Source organism: Rousettus aegyptiacus, unplaced genomic scaffold (assembly GCF_014176215.1).
Source record: "Rousettus aegyptiacus isolate mRouAeg1 unplaced genomic scaffold, mRouAeg1.p scaffold_m13_p_7, whole genome shotgun sequence".
In the NCBI taxonomy this organism is placed as follows: domain Eukaryota; kingdom Metazoa; phylum Chordata; class Mammalia; order Chiroptera; family Pteropodidae; genus Rousettus; species Rousettus aegyptiacus.
The window spans coordinates 73,843,746-73,867,609 of record NW_023416310.1 but is presented as its reverse complement, the minus strand read 5'-3'; the positions used below and the strand labels follow the sequence as shown (position 1 = coordinate 73,867,609).

The window sequence follows — 23,864 nt, the reverse complement described above, 5'->3', positions numbered from 1 at the left end:
CTGAGAATAGAGCCTTTCTTTGCGAATTTATTTCATCTTTCTTTGCTTACGCAAGCTGATTCCTCCAAGGTCCAATTAATAATGATTGGTTAACATTCCTCATGCCTTCCCCTTCATAGTACTAGAAACTGGCTGTTGCTAGATCTCCTTTTATAGAAGGAAGATGTTTCTGACTTCGCTCCATGGGAACAGTCGCCGAGCTTCATGGCGCGCCTAATGGCTGGCTGATTCCAGCAGCTTTTCCTGCTTTCTGCATCTCCCCGGCGATGTCCCCTGTGACAGAGGGCTCCCCTCTACCTGTAACGCACATCTGGGAAGCCACTCTCTGGTTTATAACCCGTCCTCAGCTCCTCACTGCTCTCAAGTTAATCTTCAAGATGCTTGGTGTGGCATTCAGAGCTTCAGTCTGCCCCTCAAGTCACCTACCCGGTCCTCTCGCCACTCACGGCCACCTCCGTAGTTTCCCCAGGTGCCAGCCTCCTGGGTGTCTGGTGAATGTTGGCTGGTACATGCTGCTCCCTTAGTCTCAAAAGCTCTTTCTCCTGGGTTTGGAGATGCAAGAGCGGGGACCAGGAAGCTGGCCAGAGATGACAGTGCCCTGGACTGAGGCGGGGGGCAGCAATGTAACCGTACAAATGGGCCAATTCAAGAGAAATTTTTGAGGCAGCGGGACCTGGTGATGGGATGGATTTGGGGACCCGCGGGTAGAGAAGGATCATGGGAGATTCCCATACGCGGTTTGACATAAACGATGGCGTGGGTAATGCTGCTATTTTCTGAGCCGGGGAATTACATGGGGGAGAAAATGTTGAGGGCAGATGGGCCAGGGACCCCGAAGGCTTTGCCATGGGTATGCTGCATTTAGGCGTGTCGCCCCAAGGGCACACGTCCAGTAGGGTGAGCTGTATGATGGGTGAGGTCCAAACTGGAGATGTAAATGTGGGATGTGAGGATGGAGACAGACCTGGGGGTGACGCGGACACCGGCGGGGGGCTCGCGGATGGCGGGGGGTGGGAGTGGGGAGTGCCCGGGACCCAGCCCTGAGGAATTCAGAAGGGGGGCAGCGTGGAGAGGAAGCTGAGGAGAGCTGGTCGGTGAGTAGGCAGAGAACCAAAGGGGGCACCGCCGCGGGCCCCAGGGAAGAGGAAGTTTCAAGGAGGAGCGAGAGAACACGCCTGTCATAGACCCCCGAGAGGTCGAGGAAGATGAGGCCAGAGAACATCTATTTGTTCCAGGCGGGTGGGCCAAGACCTGCTGTCAAGCTAATGGTGTCACGGGGCAGAGGTAAAACATTATGCCGCGACCTGGGTTGCTTTGGAGATGCGGCTTCGCTCGGGAGAGGAGCAGGTGACTGAGGACTGGCACGGGGGCCCGTGTGCACCTGTCCTTTGGCCTGGGTTTGCACTTGGTGTTTGGAGGACTGAGGCTCTGAAGCCGAAAGAACTGTCTCCATTAAAAGTCAGTCGGGGCATAAGCAACATCTCAGGGGTGCAGGGCCGAGTGGGACGTGGACGTGAAGGAGGGCTGTGGCCCCCACTCTGCCTACACTCTGCAGACGAGATACTTTTAAAAGATATTTAATGTGAAGTCTGCGAGGTTCACCGCGCGTGTTAGCATTGTGCTATTGCATTCCATTTTACGAATAAACCACAGTTTATCTGTTTTCCTGTTGATGGACACCTGGGTGGTTCTCATTTTAGGGCTATTATAAGAAAAGTGGCTGTGAATATTTTTGGATGTATCTTTTGGTGGACTCATTATATTTTGAGGTGACTTTTTTTTTTTTTTTTTTTTTTTTTTGCTGGCGCCAAGAAAAAAACATCTGTATTGATTTCGTTATGCTTATTTAGTATCTTGGCCATCATAGTACATTCTAAAAGCTTTTCGGTTTGTTCTTCTCGGAACACATTCGTATCAGACAGAAGGTTTTCGCCTCGAGTAACAGAAAACCTAACCCAAATTGGATCAAGTCCCAAATAGTGTAGATTCGCCCCCAAGGCTGCGGAGCCCAGGGTGGGCCTGCCTTCGGGCAAGGCGTGATCCGGAGGGCAGGGCGCCATCGAGGCCTGCCGGTTACTGAGCTCCCTTCGCCTCTCCCCTGCTTTGTGTTCCGCCCTTGTCATCGTCCTGCCTCCTCCCTGCAGTGGCGGTGATCGCCTCGGCAACTCCAGGACCCCAGTCCTCACCACGGCATCCGGAAGGAGAGTGTGCTCTTTGAGAGACACCCATAAATAGCCAGGAGGCTTCTTTCCCCAAGTTCCCTGTCAACACTGCCTCCTGCCTTATTGGTCCAAATAGAGTAATATGCACACCTCTCAGCCAATCAAATTTTTTTATCAAAAGAATGGTACGCCTTGATTGGCTTACCCTGATTCAGGACTATCCCTGCCATCGAAGGAGAGATCCATCCCACATAACCACATGGCTGCCACATAGCAGGCGAGTTCTCTGAAAGAATGGATGCGGCTTTTGATTACAGAGGGAACCGGATGCTAGAGAAGCAACCCCGAAATGTTTATTGTGACAATTAGAAGGATATTGCTTATAACGACTCTTCATTGTCTCATCCTGACAGTAAGATATTTTTAGTGCTGTCTCCTGTCTCAACATGTCAGCCACGGCATAGGGGCTTTTAAATTTACATGGATGATGAAAATGGCTTTCAGCTTTTCGAGAAGCTTTGGGAAAGAAGTTTTTTAAAAACAGAGGGGCTGAAGGAAGGACCGCGAAGCAAATGCTTCGAGGCGTTTGATGTGTGATGTGTAGATACTCGAGACCAGTCGGATGGCTAAGGATCTAGGAACGAAGGGACCAAGCCAAGAGACGGTCGCGATAGGCTTGGCATCGTGGGAGCTGTATTAATTTTCTATTGCTGTGTAACAAATTGCCAACAATTTAATGGCTCAAAACACCACAAATGCATTATCTCGCAATTTTCGTAGGTCAGAAGTCCAGGCGCAGACACTGGGTTCTCTGCTTGGGGTCTCACGGGTTTGAAATACAGGTTTCGCTGGGCTGCATTCTCACCTGACACTTGGGGTCCTCGCCAAGCTTGCTCAGGTTGTTGACGGAATTCAGTTACTTGGTTACTTACGGTTGTAGGATTGAAGTTCCATTTTCTTGAGTGACCCATTCATTGCTGGCCGAGGTCACTTTCGGCTTCTAGAGGCCGCTCTTAGGTACTGGCCACAGGGCCTTCTCCTGTGCCAGCAGGAGAATCTCTCTCCAGTCTGCTATGATGACGTTTGGCATAGCATGACGTAATGACAGGAGTGACTCTGCCATCACGTTTCCAGGTTCTGTCTACACTTCCGAGGGACGAGGTTACCCGGATGGGGACGGGGGATGGGAACAGGAATCTGGAGGGCCATCTTAGAGTGCTGCCACCGTAAAAGGCAAAGCCAGCCATCACCCCAGGGCCTATGGCTCGCAGGGCACACAGGTTCATGAAATAGGGCTATGTGACGATTATTGCCCATATTTAATAGATGAGGCTCAGACAGCTTCTGCGTTCCCCATGACACTGTGGCACTCGGCCGTCATCAGGGATTACTGACAGTCTTCTTTTTTCTTCCACTTTGCCTACGCTGTGGGGTGGAGTTCCGCAAATGTCCAAGCAGGCCGACAGCGTATCGTGATATTAACCACCTCTGCAAAATATTCGGACTCTAGAAAAATAAGATGATACAATAGATTCAATAGACGTTCATGTTTTTCTCTGTGGACGTCCCAGTTCAAATTGAAATTAAACATATACGTGAAGCCTCGGCGACAGGAGGTTCATCACTTCTGTTTGTATAACCCAAACTGGGGACACGATCTAAAGGTTCCACTGTAGAGACTAATTCGGTTAATTGTAATATATGCATACACTGAAAATTATGCTTCATCAAAAGGCAAAATACAATTGTGTATTCACCTACATGGAAAATTTGTTAGCAGAGTGTTATGTGCTAGGAGCAGCTTATAATTCATAAAGTATAAATCCACCATAAAAAGAATGTGTTATTATGAATAGCAAATATACATAATATATGCATCTAAGAACATCTAGAAAGATGTAACCAAAATTGTCATCTATGGTTGTCTCTTTGGAATGGGAGAAGTATCATGGGTAATTTGAAATTTCTATTTTCTTACATGTGCTTGAGAGGGATGTCGTTTACTTTCTGATCTTTATGCCATGGGTAATAAATTTTAGCTCATAAAAATAGAAAGGTTTCAAGCCCTTCCATGAGTGCTAACCCTGGCTGAACGTTTCAGGTGATTGTGAAGACGAGAACGGAGTATCAGCCCGAACAGAAGAACAAAGGGAAGTTCCGGGTGCCGAAAATCGCCGAATTTACGGTCAGTTTCTCGATGGTGTCACGGGCAGAGTAAAGGTAAGGCTGGCTTCGGCCAGCTCGGACACCTCGCGCCAGTGGGGCAGGCCGTGCTGGGACACAGCAGAGGCCATTTCTGGAAGACTTCCTGAGGCCACGCCGTCTGGGTCCCTGGGTCTAAGCCTCTTGAGGATGACTTCCGCTCTCTTCTGCTCCTCAATGCTCAGATCGTTCGAGAGTGGAGACGTGTGTCTCATTTCTTCTTCCTCCCCTGTTCCCATCTCTCTGCCTGCCCATCACAATCCACAGGAAATGTGACAAAAATGTATGAAGAAACTCAGATTTTAGTGTGTGGTTGCAACAAAATACAATGGAAACGAAGGGAAAGAGAAGCGTGTTTCTTAGCGGTGAAAACCTCAGGGAGGTGCCCTGGGGGGGTCATTTAGGGCCTCAGGTGGCTGAGAAGAGCAGGGCTTGTGCCAAGGCCCTGAGGCTGGAGGGAGGCTGGCCCCAACGCGGAATAGGAGCCGGGGCAGTGAGGCTGGGCTCCAGGAGAGGCGTGGGCAGCAAGCAGAGATGAGGCAGAGGGCAGACAGTTCCAGGCCTTGTAGACTGTCTGGAGGAGCTTGGGCTTGATGCTGGGAGCATAAAGGGAGCCTCTGAAAGACTTTAAAAAGGGGAGAGACAGGATCGAACTTGAGTTTTGACCGAAGCACTGGCTTTTACATGGCCAATGGAGCATAGCGAGTGGGAGGGAGCGTGGGGAGACTATCAGCTACTGCACTCGTCCGAGTAAAAAGCAATAGTGGCTCAGATAAGGACGGCGAGCAGATAGAGCGATGCGGGCAGGGCTCGCGGATATTCAGCAGGCACAATCAGCCATGCAGGCAGTAGAACAGTGGCCTGCTCTTTGCCTTTTACTGGCGCAGCCTGGCGGGTTTGAGCCCTGTTTCCACCTTATGCAGGAGGCCACGGGCAGGGCAGTGAACCTCACTTATCACGTGGAGATGACAGGAGGATTGCTGTGAGGACGGCAGCGGAACACGTGCAAAGCTCTTGGCTCCGTGCTTGAAAAGCGCGTAACTAATAGTAGCTGTTTTGTGTCAACTGTGACTCGAGGCTTTGAAAGGGAAACAGACCTCGGGTGGTTATCCGGGAAGCGGCGTGTGTACGTGGATAAACGTGCTGGTCTGTTTCTGTCCCTGTCTTCCTTCCCTCTAAATCTGCGGCCCAGCAGCCGAGTGCGTGAGCCTGGGAGGGAACGCGGGGGCCGCGCATGCATCCCTGCGGAGTGAGGGACTTCCGCGGTGCTGAGCCGCCCGCACCCCGTAAGGGCAGGGGCGGCTCTTATTTCTGGCTGGAGCTTCAGTGTCTGGCACACAGGTGGACCCGGTGAGCGTGGACTTGGCCCGAGCTGCTGTAGGCACCTGTGAGAACCAGCAGGTAGCCGTGGAGTGTGGGGGGAGGGTGGAGACCCTGGTGCATCAGGGACCTGCGCCAGGCGGGGGAGTAAAGCTGACCTGTATTCCTGGCAGCAGAGACTCCAGAAATCCGCCCAGACGCCCCTGCGAGAATGTTTATTGCTGTATTATTTATAAAGTCAAATATTAGGAACGGTGTAGATTTTCATCCACTCTCTCAGGATTCTGTAAATAAGGCCACATCCATAGAATGGGCTATTTTTAGTTTCATAAGAATCACTTTTTTTTAGAGAGAGAGTATTTGGCTTACTCCGAATTATGAGTTTGTATTTTTATCTTCTCTTTCTTTTCCCGTGCTTTCCAAATTTCCTATGAGCATGTATTGTTTCGGTAATCAGAAAAAAAAATTAGAATTATTTTTAAAATTTGCTCTTTTTATCAGACGGAGTAGTACAAGTTTTGACGAGATTATTTAGCAGTCATTTAAAATGATGATTATGAAGACACGCAATAATTTGGGCAAATACTTCACAGAGAAGGTGGAGTGAAAAAAGCAGAGATTAAAGCTGTGTGCTTTCTGGGATTCAAATTATGAAAAGAAACCACAAGTAAACAGAGAAAAAAGGACATGGAAAGAAATACCTCAAAACGCCATCTGAGGCTGTGTTTTCAGTGATGCTGTTGGACCATGGTTTTGTTTGTTTGTTTGTTTGTTTGTTTGTTTGTTTTCTTTGGCAACTCTCGGTGCTGTGGCTGTTTTATTGTATTTAGTGCGAATGAGCCTCTGAGACACCCATATAATCTCCCATTTCTTAAAGGGGCACCGTGGCGCAGAGCGATGATGCGGCCTGCTCCCCCCGCAGACAAATGGCAGAGCCGGGGCTCAGAAGCAGGCCGGGCCGGCCCTTCTGCTCACAGGCTGCCTGCGGTTGGCAGCTACCAGTTAGCACAGAAGCGAGGCAGCTAGGAGAAGCGGATGGCTCTGTCAGGGGCCAGGGCCTGCGGCGGTCCCCACACAGCGCGACGCAGCTAGGGCTGGGGGTTGGGAAGGGGGGGGCTGGGTTTGGGGGCAGCCCTTTGTGAGCACTGTCAGGTGTGGGCGCGGCGCTCTGCCGCTTGAAACGAAATGGCAGGAACGGAGCGCTTCCTTTGCTTCTGCAAGCCGTGAGCGTTCATTAGCCTCTTTTTGTGTTCGTAAGAAGAGCTCCCCGCCCCCCCCCCCCCCCGGCCCTGTGCAGGGGGCGCCTGCCGGGCGGATGCAGGGGATGAGGGAGGAGACTGGAGGCGATGAAGAAGACGCTGCAGGGGGCTCGGGGTCCGGGTGGGCTGCTGCGAAGGGGGAATCTACAGGACTTGTTCCCGGCTGGGGAAAGGGGGATTGTGGGAGGCTCCTCGGTGCTGGGCTTGGCTCACCCGGCCAGGGGCTTGCCGTCCACTGAAGTGGGAGGCTCGCAGGGTGCGGGCAGATGGAGGTCTGACCGCCCTGGGCTGTTACTGGTCCGGAGCTCAGGGTGGAGATCTGGGCTGGAGAACTGGGGCTGGGAGTCAGCGGATCCCAGTTAATCATAGAGAGCGTGGTGCTGGTGACCAGTGGTCGGCCCCCCGCTGGTCTGTTGCTCACAGCAGAGGTAACCATGGGAACAGCAAAGATGCTCCATCCCTCATTTCAATACCTTCTTGGAGGAGGAACGGCTTACGACTTCACGTTTCAAAACTGACCTGGCGGGAGCAGCTCGTAGCAATTATGGTGCGAGAGGGCGAGAACAGGGCAGATGAACTGAGAAGGATCGCCCGAGAGAACTGCCTGCAACGTTTGGCTTTTCTAAAAGCAAGAGGGCTCCTGCGGTCATTGCGATGGGCCACGGACATGAAAGGTTGTCCATCGGGCTCGTGTGAGAAGAGGGGAGCATGCAAGGGAGCCCCTCCTTCTTTCTCACAGCTCTTGGGAGCTGGGGTTCTTCCAACGCTGGCATCGCTGTGGCGGGTGCTGTGGTGGGTGCTGTGGCGGGTGCTGTGGCGGGTGCTGTGGAGGGTGCTGCAGGTGCACCCGGCCGACCCTGGGCTGGTGTGAGACGGAAGTGAGCGTTACGTTTGCAGGCTGCTGTGTGAAGCTGGTGAGAGGTATTCTGGGAAAACTCCTGGGCTTTGGGGCCAGACTCACCTGGGCGACTCCGATTACGCCCCGCCACCTCTTAGCTTCAGGATCTTGGGAAAGCGCCTTCACCAGTCTGAGCTCCCGCGGCCTCGTCACTAAACCGGGGCATAACCTTGCGAATACTGGAGTCCTCGGCACACTCCAGGTCTGAACTGAAGGATCGTCTTATTTCCTTCCTGTTAGGCCCCTTTCCTTCCTCCCAGGGTCTTAGCTTCTTGCCTAATTAGCTGGATTCAGTCTGTTGGTTGAAACAGACCTGGGCCTCCCTTTCCTGGCTCTCCCCTGGGAATGTGGCTGGGGAAACCTAGAGGAATTGCTCAAAGGCCAGCCAGCTCAGCGTCAGGGTTCATGGGCGGCCTTGGCTCTTGACAGTGGCTCGGGGTCAGGCTTATTTTTGGGGAAGCCATCTTGCAACACATCGGCTATAACGCGAGTAACTCTTGTTATCTGTCACAAATGCTTTTACATCCACTTTTTAGCCTAATGACAGCCCTGTAAACTTGACACTCTTATTACTATCCCCGTTTTATAGATGAGGAAACTGATGCTCAGAGGAGCAAAGTGACGGGCAAGGCCGGCAAGCCAGGGCCTGTCAGAACAGAGCGTGAACGCAGTTCCGTGGCTCCGTTTCCACTCTGCGCCAGGCCTCGGTGCCGCCCTGCCATGTCCCTGCCAAGCTGTGGCCGGCCGGCCCTCCTTCCATCCTTCCCATTTTCCTCCCCTTCCTTCCTTGTCTTTTATTTGCCCCGCATGGGGCTGAGTGCCTGTTGCTGGGAGACACAAAGATGCACAAGACCAAATCCTTGCTCTCAGAGAGCTCGCAAACGTGCGGATTAGATGGGAACGTTCTGGCCACCTTCTTGGCCATACTATCCCTCCAGGGCCACCTTCTCCGGGATGCCTCCCGGGACCCCCTCAGCCAGGTCTGGTGCTTCCTCCAGGCTCTGCAGGAGATGTTGGGGGCTCCTGTGCCGGAACTGGCCGCTCCCACATCTGCAGTCTCACCCCCTCCTCAGCCTCTGACCCTGAAGGGCACGGTCACATCCGGCCCACCCATTTGTCCCTGGTTCCCAGCAGAAAGCTGGCATAGAGTCGGTGTCGGGTATGGGACCCTGTCTTTTGAGATGGCCTCAGTATTCATCCCTGACCACACATCCTGATGCAGGGGTCAGAAACTCTGACTCTGGTGGCCTGGCCTGGGAAAGGCAGGCTGGAGGGTGGTGTCCGGGCCCATGGAGAACTATCCTGGGGTGCTGCACAGGAGGCCCGAGCACGGTCGCTGGGGAGAAGCCTGAGTGGGAGGGACGCATTAGTGCACAGGGACCAGAACCCACCTTTCCTGTCAGGCAAGCGGACACACGGGAAGGGGAGAACTGGCAGTGGGCGGGCCGGCACTTTGCTGGGGTCTGTGGGCTGTTACTAAAAACAAATGACGACGATCAAAGCAAAACTAAAACGAAACCCCGGCTGAAACGTGAGGCATTACAGGATGCTGAGTTTCTACTGTTTCATCCGGCCGCCCCTCCAGGCGCCTCTGTGGGCTCCTGCCCCACGTCCTCCCACCCAGACCCCAGCAATCCAGCGGACCGGGGCTACCACGCCACCTGCAAGTGAGGTGTGGAGCCAGAAGACGCTCCCGGGTCCTAAGCAGGCTGCTCTGGCTCAGGTGGCAGGCTCAGGTGTAAGGGGCTCAGGTGTCGGGGCAGGGGGTATAACGGGCTGCTCACAGGAAGCTGCCAGGAGTGGGGGGTGGGGCGGCTACCTGCAACAGCTCCCTGGGGATGCTGCTGAGCGAATTTACCTGCCAGTCGTTCCTTTCCTTCTTCTATTTCTCTTCTCCCTGCTAAGGGATGGGGCCTCGGCAGTTCGCTCCCACACCAACACCCGCGGGGACCGTGAAATGCCAGAAGCCGCCTCGCCAGGGCCCGTTGTCATGGCTGAGGGCAGAGTCCAGACCCCTTTGCGTCCTCAAAGGCTCTGTTCTCTGATCTCATTCATCACCTCCTGGCCCAGCCTCCTATGGGGTCCCTGAGGCCACAGCCTCACTGCCACCCTTCAAACCCTCCGCGGCTGCCGTAGCTCACCTGCCCCTTCGCAGGTGCCCGACCTGTTCCCAGAACGGTTCCCTGCCCTCACCGCGGCTGCACCGCAGGCCCTCTCGACTTTGTTCGTGCTCTCCCTTCGGGCCGGAACGCTTTTCCCGCCTCCGCCACTGGGCAAAGTGCCTATTCACCCCTCAACGCCGACCCGGGGGCTCCTGGCCTGTGCGGGCTCGCGCAAGCGCAGTCTGTCCCGCCTCCGCCGGATGCCGGCACCTGCCCGCGACCCTGCATTCCGGCACCAATGACAAATGCTGGCATGCCTGAGTGAGCTGCCGTGTCTCCCACTGACTCGAGGCGGGGACGGAGTCTTCTTTGCATCCCAAGAGCCTCGCCAGTACCTGGCCACCCTAAGCAACAAAAAAATGTCTTTAATGACCGATAAAACCAGTGAATGGACAAACAAAAAAGTCCCCGTGTTTGACGGAGAAGGTCCACCGTGATTAACGCAGGCGCTCCGGCTGCCTCGGGGCCCTATCTTTGCTGCTAAGCTTCTTGCAGGTGACGCATCCTCAAAAACGTCTCCTTCCTGATGCCGCTTTCCTGCGGGAGGTGAGACCCCATTTATGGCTTTGCCATTTGCTTCTCCCAATTTTTCATCAAACCCCCAGGGGCCACCATCCTTTGCTGGAATTCTAATATTTGCTGACAGCAGCAAACGTGGATAAGAGATTTTACTTCATTATCCGTGGTCTTGGTTTTTATTGCTCTCCTATTTTTTTTCTAAATTACTTTGAAGAATATTTTAGGTAAGTTATTAAAAATCACCGCCTGCTGGGTTAGGAGCAGAGTCATTATCTGGTCCAGAAAGAATCTGCTTGGGAGCGCCTGGTCCTGGAGAGAGGCCACCGTCGTAGTTGATGTTTGTTGCGTTTCTGGCTGCGGTTTGATCAGCATAAGGTGCGGGCCTGTGTTTGTGGCCGGATGCTTTCTCCTGGCCCGGCGGAATCATGCTGTTAGAGTCACCCTCAGCAATACATACCGTTATTAATTGATCATCGGACAGCAGGTATGGCTTAATTGTTTTTTTTTTTTTTTAACAAAACCATTCACAGTGCTGTGTCAGGTCGAATGTGCTCAAGGTGTGGATGACGGACTGGGTGATCCAGCGGCCACTCCACGGCCAGCTGACAGGGCTGCTTCTAATGCCAGCTTGTCATTCTCGTGGATTCAAACACTGGTAAATGAATCCTGCCGTAAAGAGAGTCACTTGTTAAGTAAATTTCATGCAGTCGGAGGCTTCCAGACTTGAGTGACTTTCCTCGTTTGCTGGGGGGGCCCTGGTGGGGGGGAGCTGGTGCCAGGACTCACCCGCTCCCCAGAGCCAATTCTTAAAAGTTTGCGAACCGGTTGTCGAGCTGTTGGAAGCTCGTAACCATCCATGGTGGGAGTTTTTACACCATGGAAATGGGCGAACGCTACAGAGCACGCGCCCCCGCCCCCACTCCCACCCCCACGAGCCCTTCAACCAGCCGGGCGGAAGAAGGGAGACACGCGGGGTGGGGTTCGGCGCTGCAGGTTCGCGTGAATGAAAGCAGGTCGTTTCACTCCTCTGAAGCCGTGGTCCCCCGGCTGTAAAATGGGGTCACGGTGCCTCCATCGCAGGCCGGCGTGTGGACGGAGTGAGGCAACTCCACGGTTGCTGCGTGTGAGCCTCCTCTTGTCATTTCTGGGGCGCCGGTCATCTGGCTGGGGGGAATGCCTCCACCCAGACTGGGCCTCCAGTGCACAGCCAGCCCGGCCCTGTCCCAGCCGGCCTCCGTCTCAGCTCACATTGCCCGGCCCAGTGTCCCCCTCGTTCGCTCTTTGCACTGTGCTGGCCTTTGACCTTCTATCTCCATCCCGCCCCCTCCCATCCATCATGAGCAAGGCCAGACGGGACCATCAGCTCTCGCTTGAAGAATCTTTGATGCTCTCTGCTTCCTCCAGGAAAGAGCGTGAGGTCCTTAGCATGGCACCGCGGGCTCTCCCAAAAGTGTCCTTGCCACCACCCGCAGTGCCTCTGCCCGTCCGCACGCACGCACAGCGCTGGTACCTCTCGCCGCCCTGCAGACCCGCCGTGTCTTCCCCGCCCCCGGGCTTTGCCGAGGCGGGCCCCTCTGCCTCTGTGGCCATCCCATTCTGCCTTGCGACCCAGCCCAGCTCTCACGTCCTCCGGAAACCGGTCCTCGACTTCCCAGGTCGGCTCTATCAGCTGGGAGTTCCTCAGCCCCAGCCTCTCCCTCGGCTCCCGCACCTGTCGCTGCTCTGAGACGTCGCCCTGGCCTCCTGCGAGTTCTCCCGCTACCTGGCTGGACTGCCAGAGGTAGTGCCGAAGGTAAACCCCACGTTGGGGGAAATAAACAGAAGGTGTTTGTGGCACGTAAAACAATAGCTTAAAAGTTACTTTTTTGTAATGAATTAATAACAATAACTTCCGTTTGGTTGAGCTCCTATTATGTGCCAGGGATTTAGCTAGTCGTTTTCTCATCCTTCGTGGAGGATGAGAAAATTGAGGATCAGACAGCTTAGTTAAGGTACTTAAGATCACACAGCCAGTCAGGGCAGAGTCAGGCTTTTCTGACCCAGAGGGGTGTGTGTCCATGTGCGTACGTGTGTGTGTGTGTGTGTGTGTGTTCTTTTGTTCATACTCTCTTCCAAATCAGGGAACCCCATTCATTTGAAGAAGTGGCTAAATTAAACTGAACTGAAAAATGGTCGCTGGAATGCTAAAATTTTGCGTCCCCACTTTGTCGCGCATCGGGCTAGCTTTGCCTTGGCTTTTCTTTTCTTTTCTTCTTCTCTTTAAATATGCTTTTGGCCGAGTCCTGAAATGCATTGATCCAAAAGGAACAAAAAAGAAAACAAAAGCAAAAATTTCCCGAGGGAGAAGTGTCGTTTCCGCACAGCTTGTCATGTGGCCTGCCTCGTGGTGCCGTCGCAGGGCGGGAGGTTTAGTCGCCTGGCTTATTCGTTCCCTGGGCCTCCGTGACTGCGGCGCATGGTTATGTTAAATGTGGTATTTTTTTTTTTTTTTTAATTTATGATGTTCAAGCTCCCGGAACTGTCAGAGGAAGACATGCTAACAAAGGGCGGTGTGTGCAGAGTGCCATGTTGCCACTGTGTTCTATAATCATGAGAAAACTAGTTGTCATAGCAACTGCCGTACGGATCCGGCCCCCTCCGGGAGGTGCCGCCGAGCTGCTCCGTGCGGTGACCCAAGCCACGTGGAGAGAATCTGGTTCTCTGAGGGCGATAACCATGAACCCAGTGTGAGTCCCCACAACCTGACCTCACTTGTGCTATGGCTCTGATCGGCCTCGGTTCGAATGCTGGCTCTGGGACTCATGGGTTGTGTGACCTTGGACAAGTCACCTCGCCTCCATGAGCCTCAGTGTCCTCTTTTGTGAAGCGGGGACACCAACGCCCCCTTCAGGAGGTTGTTGTGATGATTCTGTTTGTGATGCGCCTTGGAGAGGGCCTGGCACACAGCAGTCTCTGTATGTTAGCCATTTTCCCCTTAAACTCTTCACGGCGAACAAACGAAACATGCTGATTAGAGAGGGTGGGTGTTGGCGTAATCTTTTTATTATTATTATTAATTATCGGTAGCATTTACGGCTAGAAAACCAAGTTAGAAAATAGAAATTCTAGGATGAATCATGCATATGGGGGGAGGGGGGAGGGGAGAGACAGAGAGAGAGAAAATAAATGAATATTCGGCTGGGTGAAACTGACTTGAATTAAAATTCTTCAACTTTTTTTAAAATCGCATTTCTCTGAGGCTAAGAAAAGGATTCTAATCTCTACAAAAATCTCCAAACGGAACGAGGACACCTGCTTCCTCGTCTCGGCCTCTGGGCCTCGGTTTTCCCATCTGTGAAATGAGGAAGTTGGCTGGGCTGGTCCCCAAGCTCTTCTGTAGTTCATGTTCTGAGACAGTGGTTCCCAGCCAGGGGGGATTTTGCTCCCCAGGGGACATTTGGCAATGTCTGGAGACATCCATGGTTGTCAGAAACGGTGTGTGGTGTGTGTGTGTGGTGTATGTGTGGTGTGTGGTGTATGTGTGTGGTGTGTGTGGTGTGTGTGTGGTGTCAGATGTGTGTGGTTTATGTGGTGTGTGTGCCTGTGTGGTGTGTGTGCACTACTGGCATTTAATGGACGGTGGCCGGAAATGCTGTACGCATCCCACGGGACAGGACGGCCCCCCATCAGAGAACGGTCCTTCCCAGATATCAATAGTGTGGAGCCTCTGAGTCGGTCTAGGATTTAGCGCCATGTTTATTGATGTAAAAACGGAAATCACACCACCGTCTGCCTGCCACGACTTGTCAGATTTGTTTCTTAGCCTAGCTGTCTCTTGGGGATTTGAAGCCCTAGGAAAATTAGTAACGGTAAAGACAAAAGACTTCTCAAGCTCCTGGGGGGCTTCGTAAGCACTGGGGTGGCTGTGGAAGGTGCTGCATAATTCTAAACGGACCAAAAGTGAGTGCTTCGCGGGCAAAGTAAAATGTACAGAATGCAGTTTGGGATCCATAAATAGCTTCATTGTGCTTTTCCTATCGTGGATAAAAAGAAATCTTGTATATATTTCAACTGCATCCTCGTTTCCAGCCTCAGTCTTTGTTTTTGACATTCCAAGTCACAGCCAATGAGTGTCTTTTCTCAAAGTCACGTGTGACCGCTCCTTTCTCCTGCTTAACACCACCTGGGGCTTCCCCTGGCCTTCAGGGCGGAACTGAACGGGGCCCACAGAGCCTGGCTGGCGTTCATCTCTGCCCCCTCCTCTCCTTCCTGCCTCCACACCCTCCCCGCCGATCTGAATCACTCCCGGGCTCCTGGGCACGCTGCCCCGTCTCGCCGTCGCTGCTCGGCTTGCTGCCCCCTCTGCCCCGAGTGCTCCTCTGTCCCCCGTGGTCCCCCGCACACCTGGTCGTGTGGTAGGCCAGGCCGGAGCACCACGTCCTGGATGAAGCCTGTCCTGGTCACCCCTGCCCGCATCCCCACTGTCGGATGTGGAACTGACCATTTCCTCCTCTGGGACCTTACTCCCCGGGGAAAGCCCGTCACCTTGACCTCCTCCCTGCAGTTTCTCCACGGCTCTGTGAGAGCCCAGGCTCTCAGGACACCACCCCTGTGACCGCCAACCCCGGGACCCGGAAAGCAACAGGAGGTCAGTAACTCTTCCTCGTAAGGAGAGTGGCGCATGGACATCCGCCAAATTCCAGCCGCACAGACAAGCATCCGCTCTCTTCCTCTCCGTTCCTAATCCTTCTCACCCAGAATGTCTGCTTTCTGGGTCTGTGCTGTCCACATGTGGCTATGCACATTTAAACTAATCGAAATGAAATAAAATTCAAAAGTTAATTCCTCAGTCACACAAGACACATTTCAAGGGCTCAAGAGCCATGTGAGCCTCGTTGCTACCATATTGGACAGTTTAGATTTATATGACATTTCTGTCATCGTAGAAAGCTCTACTGGACAGCCCAGAAAGTTTCTTATGTCCTTATCCAGGGACATTTTCTACGTGTGTGTGCGTGTATATACATACGTGTGTGTGTGTGTGTGTGTGTGTGTGTATAGATATATATAGGCTTGGTATTTTACATTTATATATATTTTATACATGTTTATACATGCAGGTATATACATTTGACGTCCTTTTTCCTTTTCTCAAGTGGGACCATTTCATACACATTCTTCTGTACCTCGCTTTTTTTAAATATCTTAAGAGCTCAGAGATCGTCCTGCATCAGTGCACTGAGGTCCTGTTTGGCTCTTGTTAGTGGCGGTAGACTGAGGATTTTCATAACCTTTCTCAATCGGTCCCCTATTGTTCTAGCTTTCAGTCTTTTGCTGCGGTGACCTTCCTGTCTTCCTAACTGTGTGTGTCTACACACACACACACACACACACACACACACACACGTCTTTCAAGTATATTTGGAGGGTATGAGAATCTTCATCTTAAAAGCCTTGCCAGAAGGTATGTGAGTCTTCAATTTTGATAGATTTGCCGAATTATCTTCCAGAATTGTCCCACCAATCCATCCTTCCTCCGCCATGCTCACGAATGCGTTCTTCCCCACATTGCTAGTGTTAACGACCTTTAAAACTGCTGCCAGCCTGATAGATAAAAAACAGCACCGCGGCTTTGTCTAAATCAGTACGTCTTTCGTTAACGGTGAGATCGCGCCTCTTCCCACGGCTTGGCTGTGGACAGTTGACCTTTGCTTCTTTCCTGTAAAATGTCCTATTTATTTGGTTGTTTGGACCGCTTATTCCTCCTACTGATTTGTGTGGCCTCTTCCCAAAGCCAGAAACTTAGTCATTGTCACTTATTTGGTACTTTCTCAGTTGTCCCTGCCTTTTGGTTTTGTTGATGGCATAACTTCTTTTTTTAAGCCCGTGGGATTTCTTTCTTTTGCTTTAACTCAAATTAATCACAAACTCCAGAAGGCATAAAGGGAAATATTGATACACTCGATTCTATAAAAATCAAGGCCTTCTCCCAACCTGAACTCATGTTTTTCTTCTGGTGCTTTTATGATTTCATTTTTTACGCTAAACTTTGGATCCGTCTGGGACTTACAAAGAGTAAGGTGGGAATCCAACTTTATTTCTTTGTGAATGGCCAGTTGCCGGTTGGTCTGTAGTCATTAGCTAATCCTTCCTCTAACTTGACACGGCTGTGGACACTGTATTCCCATATGCATCCGAGTCTCCTTCTGTACTCTCTTTTCTTCCATTCATCTGACAGCGATGTGGTATCAAAAATTAAAACAATATCAAATTGTCTCAACTCCGTCATTTCATAATACATCCTAAAATCTCTGTAAACTGTTCTTCCCTCGTTCCTTTTACTCCGCAGAAGCTCCTCACTTATTCTTGCATGTTTGCTTCTCCAGATAAATATTAATATATTGTTTGGATTCCAAAAATCTCATGCTACTTTTTGAATTTGGGTTATTTGAATTTACAGGTTAATCTGAGGAAAAGCTAAAAATACCGAGTCTGTCTAGAAGCAAGGTTTAACTTTGCATCTCTTGAAGTCTTCTTTCAAGTTTCTCAATTGAGTTTGAAAATCATCTTTACAGTGCTTACTAAATTTATTCAAAGTGTTTTACCTATTTTTTGTTGATATTGTAATGGGGACTTCTCTTTCATTGTATTTTTAAACGTTGTTATTTATACTTAATAAAAATGCTTTGGGGTCTTGTACATTTACCACCAGGCAGTTATCAATTTTTCTTATAGTGTCTAATAATTCATTTAAAAATTTGTTTTGGGGTCTAAGGCCACACCACCCTGAACGTGCCTGATCTCACCTGATCTTGGAAGCTAAGCAGGGTTGGGCCTGGCTAGTACTTGGATGGGAGACCGCCTAGGAAGACCAGGTGCTGTAGGTGAAAAATAATTTGGTTTTTGGATTTTCTACATGTGCACTTGTTTCATCTGTCCATAATGATAATATTGCTTCCCTTTGTCGTATTTAGCTCTTACATTATTTCTTCTTACCGATTTTTAGACCAATATTTTCCTCTCTAACTACATGGGTCAGTACTCTCAGCTCTACTGTTTCTGGTGTTTTACCATTTACATTTTGTTGGATTTTTTCCCCCAATGCCCTTTCTGCGTTTATGTAGGTGATCACATGGTTTGGCTCCTTTGAGTTAGTACATTATACGGATGGATTTTAACGTATTAAGCCATTCTTACCTGTTCTCATCTGGTCATGGTATAGCACTGAATTCCATTTGCTAACATATCATTTAAACTTTTTGCTTTATTAGCATTGTTAGGTCGCGTTGAGTTCTCTTTCCTGTGCTGTCTTTGTCAGGTACGGTATTAGTTTTACGTTGCCTTTGAAAGACAGTGTGCGTGCCTTTTCCTTTCTCCGCGCTCTGGAAAATTTGAAAGAGAAATCATCCGTTTCTTCAAGTTTTTCCATAATCAGATTAATTCATAAAGTCATCTGCCTTAGTAATATTTGGAAGGACATGGGTGGTTTTCAGTAAATACGTGAAGAATTAACAAACAAATAAATTCCGTTCGTACTCAACTACCTGCCTAAAGCTTTGAAAGATGACATTTTGTGTCACTCTCCTAATTGTATTTTCCTTAGGAGATTTTTCTCGAAGTGGCCCCATTCAGTCAATAAGTATTTACAGAGCGGCCGCCGTGTCCCAGGCCTTGAGGTGGGCGGTGTAGATGATTCATGGGCGTATGACACAGGGCCCGCAGGGCCCACAAGCTGACGTTCCGGAATGCTGGCGGGCAGCCGAAACCTCTGTTTATGTGAATCTGATTTTAAAGCAACAGCATTTATCACGGAGCATTAATAGAGCTCAGGGCTCTGTATTCACAGCTGCCCTTTAGGCTGACATTAGTCATTCCTGGAGCGGGAGTACATCTCACTCCAGGCGGCACACGCTGGGGCCACAAATCGTCCTGCCTTTTCGGGCTGGAGCCTGCCGCGGGTGCTGGTCTGCAGAGTGGGGCGGCGGGCCCACCGACCGCCCTTACTCGCCACCTCCCCGCAGGATCGCCTCTCTTCAGCCCCCTGGGCTTTAGGTTGTTAACCCACGACACGGAGACACTCGCTCTGTTTTGCGATGCTTGGTTGAGAGAACACCGGCACACAATGCACTAGTTTTATCTCTTCATGTCGGTGTCCCCCAGGTACCTCGCTCAGGACGGGGCTGTGGACAAGGTAATCATGGGACACTTGCTCAGGTCCGGGTTCTTTTGAGAGCCCTCAACTGGTCTTCCTGCCCTCTGATTCAGTGTCCTTCCAAACTGCCGAAGTGATTTTTACAACTCAGAGGCAGCCACGTCAGGGAACAGCGGATGTTAGCCACCATCAGCCCCCTAGCGCCCCGGCGAAGCTGACAGTGTGACCTCCGCGCCTTCGCGAGCTCGCCTGTGTTCACCTCTCAAGCTTCCTGAGTCGCCATCATGTGCCCTTTGCGCCTCCATGGGCCTCGGCCCGGGTCACCTCTTCCCCCCGCCCCCCTGGCGCGGGAGCCCGCATCCCGGGCGCTGTGTTCGCCCCAGCGCTTCTCACCTTCTAAAGGCCTCTCCCAAGGGCAGAGACGACACACACGTCACCTCTGCCCCCCACGCGCCTGGCCCTGGGCCCGCCATGGGCTAGGTGACCCGCCAGGGGCTGTCGTCAGGCACACAATTAGTCTTTGGGCTACGTGGTGAAATGAGAATGAGATTTTCTCCGTTTTGGTTCTCAGAGCTGCCCTGGGGAAAGAGTTCTTTAAGACTCGAAAATTAGGCCAGGAGAATCCATTGCATTTCTCGGCTGCAGGAGATGAAGGAAGCGTGACTTTCCTGAGCCTCCGAGGGCACCGTAATATGATGGGGACTTGGTGGCACCTTTCACTTTGACGTGAATTTCGAGCAGGGCACAGGCTGGGACTCACCAAACCATTCAGCCCCCCGCTTGCGAAATTCAGGAGCAGATGCCTGAAAAGCCCCAAGCCGCCTCGCACGGCCGATTTCGTCTTTTTAAGTAACAATGAGCTGGCTGGGCAGCCTTGCCAATGATTTCACAGCTAAACGCCCACACGCCAAGATGCCTCCTCCCTCCCATAAGTAGAGGGAGAAAAAGGCTAGAAATAAGACGGGAGGGCGAATCTCGACGCTGTGTCTTCTGGGGTCTGGGCACCGTGCATCCAGCCTCCTGTCCTCTGACCTTCATAACTGCCTGGCGATGAAGACAATACTCTTCTCGTCTTCTTTGTACGGAGGACAAATCGGAGGCTGAGCCAGAAGGGACTCTCCCAAGGCCACACAAGTTAGAGAGAACCCATCAGGGCGGTTGTTTGTTTTTATCTTCTAGACCGCGTGGGTGTTTTAAGGGACCCCGTTGCTGTCTTTGGCCAGGCTTCGAGACAGACGTCCTGGAGCCCACTTCTTGCCCTTGGGCTGTGAGGACGGGCACTGGGTAGAAGTCCTGCCTCCCGCTCACGTCCCTTCTCTCTCCTGTCATTTACTTGGTTACTGTCTTCCCCATTTGTAAAACGGGGTGTCATAATAATAATAATGACACCCACCATTACAGACTGTCGTAAGATGCAACGGAGATGCCACACAGCGTGCTCGAGGCAGCACTCGACTCACGGGGAGTGTGCGTGAGCGTGCGCGGTGACTCCATCATGGAGCCTGCGGATGGCCCGGGATCGTTGCTGGGAAAAGAGAGGGGGAATAATAAAAATAAGATGAACGAAATTAGTTAGGTGGCATTTATCGACTTAGCACAGATTTATCGGGCACCTACCGCAGCCTCGCCCTGGCCAGACACGGGAGCTACCAAGATGCATCCTCAAGGGACAGACAGCTCGGTGCAAACTCAGGTTTCTCCCAGGCAACTGTCAATCAGGCTTTCTCAGCAGGCTCGTGGTTTCCTTCCATGGAGCCTGGAGCTAAGAATATTCCATATTCTGTGGTTTTGATTCCAAGTTCAGGAGGTGGCCCTGACCTGAACCTCCCCTCCCCATCGTGGTCTTCCATAGCCCTGCAGAGAGAGGCAGCTTCACATGCAGCAAGGGACCGCCACCCTTCACACTGGGTCACCATGCCCGGCTCACCCTGCTGGGGCAGCTGGGAGGGAACGGCCAGAGGTGGCAGTCCAGTAAGCACACGGACTGGGACCCAGATTGCAGCCACTGCGGGAACTCGGCCACGGGACGGTGACTTCACGCAGTCCCAAACCCTCGACCCATGCTCTGTGGAGAGGTCTCGGGGCCTCGCGGGCTGGCCGTGTGTGTCCCGGAGGGTCTGCTGGGCGATTTGCTCTGCTCATCTTTGCAGGGTCAGAGCAGTTTACAAGGGGTGGGGGCTGGCACTGCGTGGAGCCAGGGGACGTGGGCGAAAGGCAAGGACCTGATTCCTGCTCCAGTGACACCACGGGAAAGGCGCTTAAAGCTGTGACTCAACAGACCATTTTGATACACTTAAGAGGTCCCGCCGGGCATCCTTGCTATTTTAGTGGCAAGAAGTCAAGCAATTGGCTCTGTCGGCAACTGCTCAAGGAATACGTTTCAATAGTAATGACAGTGGTGATAGCCACCCCGCGTGCCCGGCGGGCGGGTGTTATGGTTAATGTCGTTTTTGCAGTTAAGGAGATAGAGGCTCAGAGAAGTCGTGCCACTCGCTTAAGGTCACACAGCCGGTAAATGCTGGAGCAGAGTCTGGAGCCCTCCAGGCCGGCCTGGTGCTAGAGCCTCGCTCCTTCTCCCACTGCACACGGCTTCCCGCATCACGGCCTCTGAATCCGAAAGTGGACGGCTACGCTGCCTGCACCCCAAACCCTGGGGAGCCTGTTATTTTCTTAATAATAAATTAATATCGTAATCGAGGCCATAGTAAACAAGCTGCGCAGCCTGTTTGCTCAAAGCTCATTTGCCGGCGTGCTGGGACAGACCGACAGCTGCGGCCACTCCCCGTGGAAACGGCGAGGCTGGAGTGACATCTTGATTTACCGAGTTTCACTTCGTGCAAAACGGCCCTGGGAAGATTTGCGAGGGCCATCCTGTCTAGACCTTTTTTTTTTTTTTTACAAAATGATTGACAAGGTTGCAGGGGCTGCTCCGAGGCCTCTCTTTGCCCAGCAGCCTGGACAGGAGGGAGGGCCAGGTGCGCTGAGCAAATGTTAGAAACGAGAGTCGCAGCCCGACCTGGCCGTGTGACCCTGGGAAGTCCCCACAGTAAGAAGGGACGAGCCGTCTCCCCCAAACAGTCGTCATATAGACTCAGTAAAGCGATGCGTGTTGAGCCCGGTGCCCGGCTTGTAGTAAATGCTCCATAAATGTCAGGTCCCCCTTCTCCGCATCCCCAAATTCCTTCCCTGCGGTAGAAGGTGCTGCGCCTCTTCGGAGCTGTCGCATGGACACACGCCCCTGACGCCTTCACCCCCACCCTGCCTTGCGCCGTAATGGGTCATGGGCGCTCATGGTGCCACCTGGGAGCTGGCTCTGTACTTGGCCCCTGACTCACCTGGGACTGCATCACCCCCCTTCTGGAACAGAATGGGCCCCGGTCCTGGTTTCAGCCTTTCCCGCTGTCTGATCCTGAACCACCCACGTCTGGGAATCTGATTTCCAATAAAATAAGGTTAAAAAGATATTCTTTACGGGATCCTTGACAGGTTTAAAATGAACGTGTAGTTTTTTACATCTGCCGCCCCCAGTTTAAAGGTTGGGAAGTTTCACGTACAGTTTAGCATCAGCCTTATCGGGGCTTCATTCCTGTTCCTGACGGTGGTCCGGGCTCAGCAGCTGCTGTCCCCTGCAGATGGGACATGGTCGCCCCTGTCCCCTCCAGTCCCCAGCATGCCCCATTGCCTTAACGCCTGGCCTCCTCACGTGTGTGTTTCTTGCCTGCTCTGTGCTCACATGTAGGAGGTGACCAGTTGGCCCCTTCCCGCCTGCCGGCTCACTCAGATCTAAATGCGCATGTTCAGATCTCCATTTTGCATTTGCCTTTGATTCATAGGGTTATAAAGACACGAGCCTGAGAAGTAAGGCCTCAGCTTCTCCATCCCGTAAGAGGGTCACTGTCAAAGGGCTTAGTGTCCCCTGAGTCAAGTTGACCGAGGGTTTGAACTTTCCAAATGAAAACTACTTTGGGAGGCCAGAGATTTGCCTCCTTCATAAGCCAAAGCCCTGGACCCTCCATCTCTTCTTTCTAATGATCATGCCAATAGCAAATTAAACTGAGAAATGAGTTATTGCTTTGAAATGTTCCAATTTAAATTGTGCCTTTTCTCTTTCAAGGCTTCCGTAGACGTTAAGGCATTCCTGGCTCTCGCTGGAGTCACGCTTGGCACCTCTCCTTCCTGTGGGGACTCTCCTTCTGGGGTCTGAAAGAGACTCTCGAATTATTGCTCGTAGGGAGTCTGAGGCCACAGATGGTTCCTTCCTTTTCCTTTCAGAAGGCAAATTACCTTCTGGGCCCCAGAGAACGGGCTTCCTTAATGGATTCTTGGGGGCTTCCACGGGGAGCTGACCCAACAGTGTGATAATGCCATCTTTTTGGTTTGGGGACAGAGGAAATCTCTATTCCCAACGGCCACTCCGGTGGTGGCCGTACCAGAGGAAGCGGAGTGAGCGGAAGTGCGTGCAGCCTTGGGGATCACGCTCGAGGGCACGTCCTGCCCCTCCCTTCTCCATCATTTCGCTTTCCTCGGGCAAGCGACTTAACTTTTCTGGGTCTTATGTTTTTCATTGATAAAATGGGAAATATGGGTAGACCAGCTTTATGGGGCTGGATTTTAGAAATGATCAATGAGAAATAAAGTTAAAACAACCACACCATACCAAATAACGTTTAATGTCCACCTTAAGCCTTTCCGATGAAATCCTTTTGGATGTGGGAGCACGGCCCCGTAAGCCAGGCCAACTCCCTCTTCAGGACTTGACCCTAAATGAGGAATTAAACAGAGTCCGGGCGCGAACAAAACAGACGCTCACTCTCTAGACCCGTCCTGCCGTTTTAGAGCTGACGCGCTGCCCGAGAGATGGTCTCATGACAGCAATGGCCCTGATACACTCACTCACTAGGCATGCGTCAGAGCAAAGCCAGGCAGGCGGCCTGTGTGGTCTCAGTCACCTTTCAGTGCTTCTGGGAGCTGGGAATCCTTGCAACTCCCATTTTACAGATGAAGAAACCGAGGCTTAGGGGGGACATGCAGAAAGTAGGGGGAGGAGCAGCAAGTGGGGAGCTGTCTGTTCCCACTGGCTCCAGACCAGCTCTGGCCAGGAGCAGTGGCCGTCGTCATTCTCGGCCTGATATTTCATAAAGCCCCAAGGAAACCATTTCTTTCCTTCTGCGTGGGCCGAACAGACCGACAGAAGCATCGGGGGTCTTTGTC

General features: G+C 52.0%; 1 protein-coding gene and 1 pseudogene across 1 annotated transcript in view; both read left to right on the top strand.

Moving 5' to 3' along the window:
• NSG2 (neuronal vesicle trafficking associated 2) overlaps positions 1-23,864 on the top strand; it is a 41,741-nt gene that overhangs the window by 9,114 nt on the left and 8,763 nt on the right. Inside the window, exon 3 of the mRNA XM_016145117.2 lies at positions 4,264-4,347. Coding sequence (XP_016000603.1) covers positions 4,264-4,347 — 84 coding nt within the window. The remainder of the gene's footprint in view (positions 1-4,263; positions 4,348-23,864) is intronic.
• LOC118605855 lies at positions 17,270-17,388 on the top strand (annotated as a pseudogene).